At 37.0% G+C, this 11,855-nt stretch overlaps 1 protein-coding gene and 1 non-coding gene across 2 annotated transcripts in view; one reads left to right on the top strand and one right to left on the bottom strand.

Moving 5' to 3' along the window:
* Positions 1-1,663: 1,663 nt before the first annotated feature.
* Positions 1,664-11,855, bottom strand: part of col8a2 (collagen, type VIII, alpha 2) — a 40,217-nt gene continuing 30,025 nt past the window's right edge. Inside the window, exons 2-3 of the mRNA XM_046835436.1 lie at positions 9,862-10,047; positions 1,664-6,246 (exon numbers count right to left, since the gene is read on the bottom strand). Coding sequence (XP_046691392.1) covers positions 4,343-6,246; positions 9,862-10,015 — 2,058 coding nt within the window. The 5' untranslated portion in view covers positions 10,016-10,047 and the 3' untranslated portion in view covers positions 1,664-4,342. The remainder of the gene's footprint in view (positions 6,247-9,861; positions 10,048-11,855) is intronic.
* trnag-ccc lies at positions 6,664-6,736 on the top strand. Its single transcript has one exon. It is a non-coding gene; the product is annotated as a tRNA-Gly (tRNA).

The following is an 11,855-nucleotide window of genomic DNA, read 5'->3' as shown; positions in this document are numbered from 1 at the left end:
GGCTGCACACGAAGGTAATTAAATATCAAAATCTAGCACATTTAACTTAAAAATGCACTTGATTATACACTTGATCGATCCTGCACTGTTTATTTAGGAACATGTTTTTCATTTTGTTGAGTCGTAAAAATATCGTGTGGAATCATCTTTTTGAGATCGCCCCTGAAAATTTGACTCAGAGTCGATTCAGAATCAGATCGAGAATTAAAACGCAGGAGAGTGAACCTTGGAGGTTGTGACGACACATTGACGTCACAGGCCCGCTGACAGGGTTTTTTTTTCCAGGGCGTGACGGTGAGGAGTGACCCGGTCATAAGGTTTAATCTTGAAAAGAAGTACCGTCTGTACTAGTCCTTCTGCGTGATCCCCCGATAACTCATTGCATAACGTGTAGGCGAGCCGACACGTGGTCCATACATTATTAAAGAGAGAAAAAATACCTCTATGACTGCCAGGATCTGCCTCAAACATGAATACGTCATAGAGTCGAGAGAGTGGAAAAGATGAGATGCACTCGAGGGAGAGGGAAAATAGTAGAAGACAACAAGATTTAGTTAACGCATGACTTCTCACAGTCACATTCAGTCATTATTCATATTCATATATATATATATATATATATATATATATATATATATATATATATATATATATATATATATATATATATATGGACAAAATTGTCTATTGAATAAGCCATAATAACTTCTCCACTCTTTTGGCAAGGCTTTCCACTAGATTTTGGAAGATTATTTTTATGGATTCAGCTAGGGATTCATTGATAAGTGTGTGTGTATGTATATATATATATATATATATATATATATATATATATATATATATATATATATATATATATATATGTGTGTGTGTGTGTGTCTTATTTGTAAATGGCATAAATAGGACACACCTACAGCTAGAACACGACTCATCTCTTGGTCATCATAGCACTGACTCATCCTTTACAGTGCCCATGTGAGTCATGATTTGATTTTGTATGTTGGTGTCCTTTTCAAGCAGGAAGTCAACGATAGAACTGGACCGATTTCCACAATTGCAAAAAGAATTTGAGATACTCCACATTCCCACCAAATATAAACAAACTCAACAGTGGTTTAGTAACTGGTTAAATAATGCAGTAAAAAGTTCTTCAGCTGTGTTTCATACTGTCAGTGTGTCATTGTGGTATCCTAGAAAAGACTGGTATTAGGGGAAAAATCTTTCTATTAATTGATCCTAACATGTTTCTATGCATGTACACTTCATATTGCACACAAAAAAAAGCAAATATTCTAATGTTGAAGGCATTCTTTCATATAACCTACTACTACTGTATGTATTTTCTGATTAGATGCATGAAGGCCAAAGTAATAAATAGCACAAAATACTAGTTGTATTGTATTTTGTTTTCTCAGGGGAAGTAGCTTGTGCATTCTCAACAAACAATGATGGCAATACACTCTATAAATATGTCTCAAAGAAGCTGTCTGGTAATGGAACCACAAATTAAATATTATGAATAATAATCTATTTACAAAATGTTAATAATAATATTAATAAACAGCTGCAATTAATATTTGGAAAAGTGGTTGCAGAAAAACACTTATAGCCCAGGAGAGAATAACAGCATTGGGAATTTGAGTTAAAAATGACAAAGACACCATTAAAAATTATACAAGAGAATCTTTATTGATGTTGCATCAATACTATCAAGTATTGCAGATGTATAAACTGACAAAACCTTCTATCAAAGGAGTGCATTCAATAGCTAACATCTATTGCACCGCATAAATGCAATAGCCATGTATACAACACAAAGTCCTATAGTCTGATACATAGTACATAAAAAAAGAAAGTAAAAGAAATAATGGTGAAAAATATTCCTTAAGCAACAATAGTATGCTAACTAAAATGTAACGCATTAATGTTGTTTAAATAGATTAATAATAATAATAATATTAATAATAATGATAATAACAATAATAATAATAATAATTAATGTACACATACAAATCATTATTAATGTTTTATTCATGTGGGTGTTCGGAAGGCATTCTTTTTGACTTATCACATGATAAAAAAATACCTTTATAAAGTTCATGTGCAAATGGGACCAAACATTTGTATAAAATAAGAAAAAAAAACGTTTTGAAGAACAATAAAAGGACTCAGTGTCAGTCAAGAAATTGAAAGAAAAGCTGCAACCTGAACTGACAGAAAGAAGCAGGTATGACAGCACTGAAAAAAAAAACCCTTCACATATATGTTTAAAAAATGAAATGAAATGAAATAGTCAAAAAACAGCCATGTTAATTGTAGTTATTAAGTTTTCCACAAGAAAAGCATTATAATCATGGGAGTACAGTAAGTACTTGTCACTGAGCCACTAAGGAAAATGCTGGAAGATCACACTGGTATATAATTAGTAGAATATGTAGTTGCCTGATAAATTGTATTGATTGTGCTCATATTATTTGGTTTTTTTTAATTATTATTTTTATTTATATTTTTATTTATTACAAAATATTTCTTTCATTTACTTATTATTGCTCTGAATTTGTCAGGAACTCTGCTATATATAAATATGTGAAAAAATGCATAAACTTGATTTGTACATGTGATACTAATAAGCTACAAATGCATGTTATGAAATGATGCCTTTTCTAGAAATCTATATTTTGGAAATGTGTATTTGCTTAAATTCTCCTCTGAATAAAAAAAGAGACACAATTACTGTAATTGAAAATGCGAATGTATTTTTGACAGCATCATTAAAATCATTAGCTGTCTTTGCACCACAGCTGAAGCACTGTGCAAGTCTTAAGTATTTCATTATCCTTTGTTAAGTTGTATGTATACAATAATAATGAATGTATAATTCCTATGTAACCTGCATCATTACCGTGTTTTAAAGCCATGCAATGACTGCTGGATAAAACCTTCTTAATGTTTTATTGATGTATGGTATTTTTCTGTATTACACCTGGAGTATACTTACACCTTGCTGTAAAATTTCAATGGTAATACAAGTTTATTGTAATTTTTTTCTTTTTACAGTAGTCTGGATAATCTATGCAATATTATAGCAACAGTTTATTCACACATTATATTTAATTTAGTAAATACAAATTTATGTGGCTAAACAGCATCTATGTCTGTCAGAATGATAATTTACTTAATACCACCCAGTAAACCACCAATGTCTGGTTCCTCGTATACTAGTACATAAGTACATAAATAGTTAATATATATCATATAATAAACCCAGTGAATTCATTAAATCTGTTCATTTAATATCTGTCTACAAAATCCATGAACTGATTTAAATTTTTGTGTAGATTGCTATCATAGTTATCAGACTTGGAAAATATATCACCTTTAAATCACTATACATATCAAGCACATAGCATTTGATACTGGAGACATAAGTGATCGATTGAATAATTGCCAAAACCATGCTATGTTTTTGACCAAGCACTGTCTTTAATATCAGAATACCAACAAAGTTGATAACGAGCAATGGGCAAGCAATTGACACTTGATTATTTGCTGAAATGATATCATAAAATATGTGCTCGCATTATAGGGAGAAATAATACTCATGAAGTCATTAGTACTGTTACACATCAGAAGCTCAGTCTGCATTCAAAGTAAACATTTTGAATTGTCAAGTAAAGCCTTCCACTTCAAGGATAAAAACAACAAACTCCACATAGATACTATCAAACCACAAAGAGTAGAAACTTGTTTTCTTGAATCATGTTCTTTGTGACTGTCGGCAGATTAAAAATCTAAAAAAATGTCAATTACAATGACAAGGCTAGTACAGATAAAGTGATGTTTCTGTTTTTATTTTGACAATATTTTTTGTGAAGAAAGGCACTGACTCACAAGCCTGTCATTTAAAGGGAAAAAAAAAGTAAAAACAAGTTAAAAATAAATGTGACTGCAGTCAGGGGAACACACTCCCCAGAGTCAAAGAGATGGAGTTCAATTAGTCATTTCGGCAGAGTGTGCAGTCACATGGGTAAAACTGTTACTTACGCATTGTCTGATTTCAATAAACAATAACATCAAATACATGAATAAAACAATATCAGCAACAACATTGATACAACAGTTATAATAACATACTACAGGCAGAAGATACCAAACACACGTGAAGAAAAATCATAATCAAATCAGACTGTTTTAAAGCACTAAAACAGATACAGCATAAAGTTTCCATGTCCTACTTTTATCTTTTATGTTGTTCAGTCTTTCCTGTGTTTGTTGATACAGGTGTTTCTTGTGTGACTGCAGACCACAAGATAATACATGATGTATAAGATGTACAAGCCTGTTATGTGGGGCACAGTAGGAAGCCTGAGAAGGATGAATGAATGTACTCAGTGGAGTAGAGCCCATTTGCTTGGTCAGATGGCATCTGCACCCAAACCTGGTCATTTTCTTTGAGCTCCAGCACTGCACTGCCTGATGCCTGGTCCATATAGCCCTTCTTGTATTCATCATATGTGTATGTAGCAGGCACATTGTTTCTGTATAGTGCCACCCACAGGCTGGTTCCCTTTACATGAACATGGTAAGAAAAGTAGTAAACTCCAGGTATTGGGCTAGTGAAGATGCCAGTGGTGGGATTATAAGCATTCTGTCCATTGTAGAGAGTCCTGTCAAATTTGATAGGCATACCAGATGGTGGGAAGGGAGTTGTGAGAATAGCAGTGAAAGCAGGAGCTGCAGTAGCAGAGAGCTCAAGCCTATATTGCGGCTTTCCATTTTGACCTGGTATTGATTCACCACCAACATCAGGTCCTGACACTGCAACTTTGCCATCTCCATTAGAAGGACCAGGTGGGCCAGGTAGGCCAGGTGGCCCTGGAAGACCTCGGGGACCATTAATTCCAGAAGGGCCTGGTTTTCCTGGTGGTCCCTGTGGCCCCGGTGTTCCTTGATCGCCGTTCTTTCCATTTCCTGGGGGTCCTGGTGGTCCTTGCTCACCTTTCAATCCTGGAATGCCCTGTGGTCCCATATGGCCTGTGGGCCCTGGTAACCCTGGAATACCAGCTAGACCACGTGGCCCTGGGGCCCCAAAAATGCCATTTTCTCCTTTTGGGCCTTGAATTCCAGACAATCCAGGATTACCAGGCAAACCAATGTGACCAGCATCACCTTTGGGACCTGGTTTTCCAATTGCTCCACTTGGACCAGGAAACCCTTTATCACCGGGGAGACCAGGCTTACCTGCCAACCCACTAGGACCCTGATCCCCTCTGAGTCCAGGTAAGCCAGGAGGCCCTTGGGGACCATTCTCTCCCTTCAGGCCAGGCAAACCATGCTTTCCTGGAAGACCCATTGATCCTGGTAAACCTGGAGGTCCTTGCGACCCAGATGGCCCCATCTCCCCCGGTAGACCTGCTATCCCATGTTCTCCTTTATCACCTTGAGCTCCGGGTAATCCAGAAGGGCCTCTGTCTCCTTTCTGTCCTGCAAGACCTGGTTTACCATAACCAGGAGCCCCAGGAAACCCATTTGGACCCCTTAGACCTGGTTCACCTTTTGGTCCATTTTGACCTGGTCTACCAGGCACACCATCCAACCCAGGTTTTCCTACGCCATTTAAACCAGGTGGCCCTTGTGGTCCTGGAGCTCCATGTTTCCCTGGAGGACCCTGGTCACCTGGAAGGCCCTGATCTCCTTTCTGTCCAAAAAGCCCAGGTGAGCCATTCAGTCCAGGCTTTCCCACACCTGGAATACCAGGAGGTCCAGGAGGTCCCGGAAGGCCAGAAGGTCCCCTGAGACCTGGTGGACCTGGATTGCCATTGCCATTTTCCCCCTTGATTCCTTTGTCACCAGGCAAACCAGGTCCACCTTTTTGTCCTGGTTCACCCTTAAGTCCTGGTTGGCCACGAACTCCAGGAAGTCCAGGTTTGCCATTTAATGAGAGACCTGCAGGACCGGGTGATCCTGGTTGCCCTGCTAATCCACGTGGCCCAGGCTCACCTTGCAGTCCCCTTTCACCATCATTTCCTGGTGGTCCTTTGGGCCCAATTTTTCCTGCCAGACCAGGTAGTCCTGGTTTTCCAATTCCTGGCAACCCTGCTGGTCCCTGGGGTCCTGGTTGACCATTGAGACCTGGTTTTCCTATTCCAGGTTTCCCAGGTAATCCTGGGGGCCCAGGTGGTCCCCTAGGTCCTGGCTTCCCTTGTGGACCAGGCTCACCTTTCACGTCCATTGCAGGTGGATATTCTGGCAAAGAAAAGAAAATTAAAAGATCATTTTGCAAAAGTTGATAGACTCAAAGATTTGCAGATGCATTTAATTTCTTGCAGAATTAGTAACAGAACAGGCAGATAAACACTGTTTTATTTTTTATATATTCACATTGTAAAACTTTTATATTTGTAATATGATTCATAAAAATGAATAAAACAATGTAAAAAAATTAAAATAAAAATACATTTATTACATTATTTTCAAATAAAAATAAAACATTGTAAAGTTCTCAGGCATTTCACTTGTGCCCTTAAATGTCTGATCTTGGTGTGTCCATTTTTTTTTGCTGTTGTTTTTTTGCCGGATATGGTATGTGAGTATTTGATTTCGATTTGTGGTCTTTTTGATGACTTCTACTTAATTAGCTAATTTAGTCAGCTAAATAGCTGGTCCCCTGGTGGTCTAGTGGTTAAGACGCAGCGCTCCCACCGCTGCGACCCGGGTTCGATTCCCGGTCAGGGAACCATCCCCAGCCACTCTCAGTGCCGGTCCCAAGCCCGAATAAATTGGGGAGGGTTGCGTTAGGAAGGGCATCCAGTGTAAAAACGTGCCAAATCAAACGTGCGGAGGATCCGCTGTGGCGACCCCTAACGGGAGAAGCCGAAAGAAAGTTTAGTCAGCTAAATAGCTCTTATCAGTAATGTGCAACAGTAAGTTTGAGCAGGGCCTCTGGCTGCAAATAGTTGAAAAGTCCATTTTAACTAAAAAAATATAGTCCGGAGTGTCACTAAGAACCATTGCTGCTGGTACCACAATGCCTCATTGTTTCACCTTCACACACAACAAAAGTCTTTACATTTGTAAATGTCAGATTGTGTGGGATAAAGCACAATTAAGTCAATAAAATAAATAAATTTAATTAAGTGATTTGCCTATTTAGATCCTACTTTTTCCTTACATTGTAAACAAAAATGTTGTAATAGCTGCTTAACCTTTAAAACAATGTCTTGTCAATTGCTTTTATCAGCCTTAAGCCTGGATTTGTTTGAGGGATTTGGGGGTTGATTTCAGGCTTACTCTCTAAGCTCCTCATCATTCAAATTAGAAATTATGAAACCTTTAACATAAATAATGGAATCACCCCAGTCTTGTGTGGTATTATCTCTACTATCAGACATTTGTAAAACAGCCAATAAACTTAGGCCGCTAGCAAATTTTATGGATCATGGGTGATGGCTATTTCAGGAAAGGAAGCTACAGAGCAAAACAACTGTGCTCAGTCAGAATTATATCTAATGAATGAAAAATATAAATAAAGACATTTTTGTTATTATTATTATTGTAATTAATTGCCAGACATTATTTTTGATGGCAGATTCTCTATGATGCTCTTAAAAAGTATTGTAATCCAGTGCAAATCATCACTGAGGATCCCAGGTTCTATACGTTGCCTTTAAAAATACATTGCCTTTAAAATACAAAATTAATAAAAGCCTCGAAGCATTATTTTAAATCAATTTGAATTGTAAATATTAAATGCATGTCTTATGCAAAATAAACACACTAAAGGGGAAAAGGCCAAAAAGAGCAAAAAATGTCCATTTTCCTCTTGTGTTATTTGTAACATCCACTAGATGGTAGCAGATGCATTAGACTACTATAATCAACACACTGGCACACTGAATTTGTTCTGCATTACTGGAGTGGTAGAACATCACGCTTCTGCCAACTACAGACATGCATTTGGTTCGCAATAAGATAGATACATTTTAAACAATAATAAAATAAATGTAAACATTGATGAGCTGCAGTGATACTGTTATTATTCCTACTTTCCTACTTATTGTACATTTTGTCCAATAATCTTTTTAATGGTTTATTTCCATTGATATCATGCTATGTTTTCTAGCTGCAATCAAAGGAAATACAAGAGGTTTGTGTTGTTACACTGCTCAATTTTTCGCACCCTCAAGCATATTTAGGTTTGTACCTCTGGAGGCAACACCTAAGGGTGTTCTACAAGAAAAATCTTTCATTTCTGAGATGTTTCTGAAGAGAAACTGTCTAAAGAACCCTCTAGAAACAATTTATTTTGAGGGCATTTGTTAGCATTAAGTCAATCCTAAATAAGATTTTACGTGTATCATAACGGAATAAAGTTCAATTCAACAGGATTTATATAATAATTAAATAATAATTGTACATCAGGACGAACAACATAGACATTATAATCATGCAATGTATTTCTATTCCAGATTTTATTGACTTTTGGGCATTTCCAATAGACAATCTTTCTACCAAACTCTCTTCTTTGTATACAGTCCTCAAAATATTCAGAAAACACACAAACCATGACATTAAAATAGATAGGAAGAAAACCAGTTAACAAATGTTGTTTAATGTATTACGGTTCACTGGTTCTCTTTGTTAAAATGTTCCTCCGTTTACTTATTTGACATGCAAGAGCTATATCATCACACAAAATGCTGCTATTTGACATTTCTATTATTTCTGGAAGACATAAGTAAAAGGAACACTACCAGGGAGACCATTTTGCTGAATAGTCCATGCACAGGAATAGTCCAGTTCATATAAAACCATGTCTGTCAAGAGCTCAGGACTGTAAACATTACTCCATTCCCTCACTCTCACACTTGTGAAATAGATACTGCCTAGCTTTAGGAGTTGTGAAGGAATCATTCTTTTCCTAGTGCCTGCCCTGGCTTTCTCATCATATCTCGGTTCTCTCAGCTTTTCACTATGCTTTCTGACGCAATTTCCTTCCCCAATCTTTTCCTTTTAGAACCCTCGCAAGGATTGAAGCATATGCACCTGTGATATACTGCTCTGAAGAGAGCTAACTTGAACAGTCTTAATCCCCCTCTTGCCTTTTCTTTTCTTCTTTATCTCCCTCTGATACTTTCACAATGCTCCTCGTAAATCACAGAGGTGAGAGGAGACACTAAACAACAGCCTGTTCCTGTCCTCTGATTATTCATCTTTGCTACTCCCTTAGTCTGACACACTCTTGGCTTTTTTTCCTGACCACTCACTGCCTGGAGAAAGTCTATTTCTCAGACTAAAGGCACAAACTTTACATTGTGCTAAACAGTCATTCAAGAAAATGCTTATGTGGCACTTATAGGTCCAAAGAAGACCATTGACTTTGAAGCTTTGACTTTTGTCAAACAGAACAGATCTTAGGTTTAAACTGTGTATACATTTATTGACAAAAATTCAGCACTGAATTGTATTATCTCTTGGTTGTGGATACATTCATCAAGACAAAGTTGATTAATAATAATTTTTAGTTTATTAGGAATGGCCAAAAAATTTAAAGTGTCAGCAAAATAAGTCTCAGCTGTCCTGAACAACGATAGACGATGACAAAAGTCACATCATGGGGGGAAAAAAAATCCCATGCAAAACAAAATAAAAAGAATGCAATGGCAAACATGGCTTTATTGTGTGGCTTATTGTGTAGCATACTTTTATATTACTTCCACACTTCTATATGATATATATATATATATATATATATATATATATATATATATATATATATATATATATATATGAAATTTCAGAAATTTTCTAATAAATATGCAATCTAGGCAATGCTTTGGTCAGTTACTTAAAATTACTTACCGAAATACTGACCCTTTCCCTCTCTAAAAGGAGGACCAACTGGACCCTTCATCATAGGCTGCATGTACTTCATCTGGGGCATCGGGGCATAACCACCACCCAGAGCATTCGCCCCCATCATCAGCAGCAGCACACATATGGATAGCAGTGTCATGTTGTCTGTCTTCTTGGCTAACAATCTTCAACCTGTGGGAAGAAAAACAGAATAAATAAGTGACATTCCACTCTTTATCAGTTATTTTAATCTAAACAGCTGCAAACAAAAGTGTGTTGGTAAAATCCAATAATGAATACTGGAAGCCAGATGTGCCAATAGGCTTTTCTGCAGAAAACACGTAAATCATTCCAGATTGGTTGAGCAATGCTTAATAAAAAATTAAGTGTTTGATTCTCACAACCTGCCATACTTTTAATTTATGAATGAAGCCTTATTACTTCCGGAGACGTTTCATACATAAGTAGTAAAGATTCCATTCCAAAGTCTTTTCAGATGATATATTTATATTGGCTTAATTGAGCTATTTGGTAAAGCCCGCCAGATGTAGAACTAGTATCTAGATAGATACTCTGCAACGTTGCCAAACATAAACCATTCATGCTACAGGGACTTGAAAGGTGATAGCTACCTTATGACCAAGCACTGACTAAGAAACACTGCATATCATATTCTTTTCTGCATGGTTGTTTGTTTGTGGATAAATGGATACTTCAAGCTCTAACTAACATGAGAAATAATGTTTGTCTTCCAAGGTTTGAGCTCAGTGGTCTTGACTGTATGATTGTTTAGCTTGTCATTCCTGTTGACAGACTGCACCAGGCTGTACCTCTTTAATTTAATTTGTTCCAGGAAGTAATTTTCAAATAATTTGATCCTCATGTTACTCATCATACCATGTCTACATTTCATCAGGTGTATAGGACAAGCCACTTGGTGGGAGCAGGCAGGCGCTGATGGGAATACAAATCACTGGGCCCTTTAACTGAAGATATCCAGTATTTAATGTCTTGTCTGCAGTACATTTATCTGGTCCTGCCACCCTGGTCCACTCTCCTTGTATGTATGGTTTCTTTAGATTCTTATTCAAGCATTACTATTATCCTTGGATGCATCTTTTCCACTTGTCCCGATGGTTTCCAGACGCTTTCCCTTCTGGTCAAACAAACCTGTATTTTTATTAAATGTGACAAGTACTCCAGAAATCAAAATGTCTCCCAGCTCTCCACATCAGTGCTGCAGAAGTTCCCTATGAAGGAAGTGCTGCTGGACAGAACAAAGGAACTGCTCATAGGAGCATTTAAAAAATCTTGTCTGTAGGAATCATGAACATCCAAACCATGGTTTATTATTTTCAGCTTGTCCCTGAACTTAAGTGTGGTTGTATTCGAATCTTTGGATAGTCTTTGAACACTTTACTAATCAACTTCACTTCATCTTTCTTTGTGGAAAGCAAATTCTTCATATTAAATACAAAAATGCAAACAAACTGACAGAGTTCAACTAAGCAGGTCAGCTCTGATAATATTACTTATATGAACAATATTAATAGAACTAGTGTGCATAAAAGTAGACAATTAAGTTGACCTTCCTGCTAATTTTATCTGGGAGTTAGTTTACAAACTAGCGTATTGTAACGTCCTAACGTCCTAACAACTACACGTTCATACTTAGTGCCTGGGCACATCTAACTAAAATGAAACAGATTAAAAACATACACAAACCTTTTTTGGGGAAGACAAGAGCACACTGCAGTATGCACATGTAAAAGAAATTATTGAATATAAAATTTGTCCTGAATTTAATGCATGTCTGTCTCAAATCAGGGAAACTGGTTTAAAACTACACCTTTTTGGCTTGATGTCCTTCCCCCTGGTAAAGATAAAGGTCTAACTGCCTGGTCCCAAACAATCTGAAGAAGACTCATCTATGCCATGTTTTCCCACTCAACATGGTGCCAAACAGGGCATTCTGTGCCTGTTTGCTTGGCCAAACTCAC

This window comes from Silurus meridionalis, chromosome 22 (genome assembly GCF_014805685.1).
Source record: "Silurus meridionalis isolate SWU-2019-XX chromosome 22, ASM1480568v1, whole genome shotgun sequence".
NCBI lineage: Eukaryota > Metazoa > Chordata > Actinopteri > Siluriformes > Siluridae > Silurus > Silurus meridionalis.
Note: the sequence above shows the minus strand (reverse complement) of the source record. Positions and strands in the feature narration are given on the sequence as shown.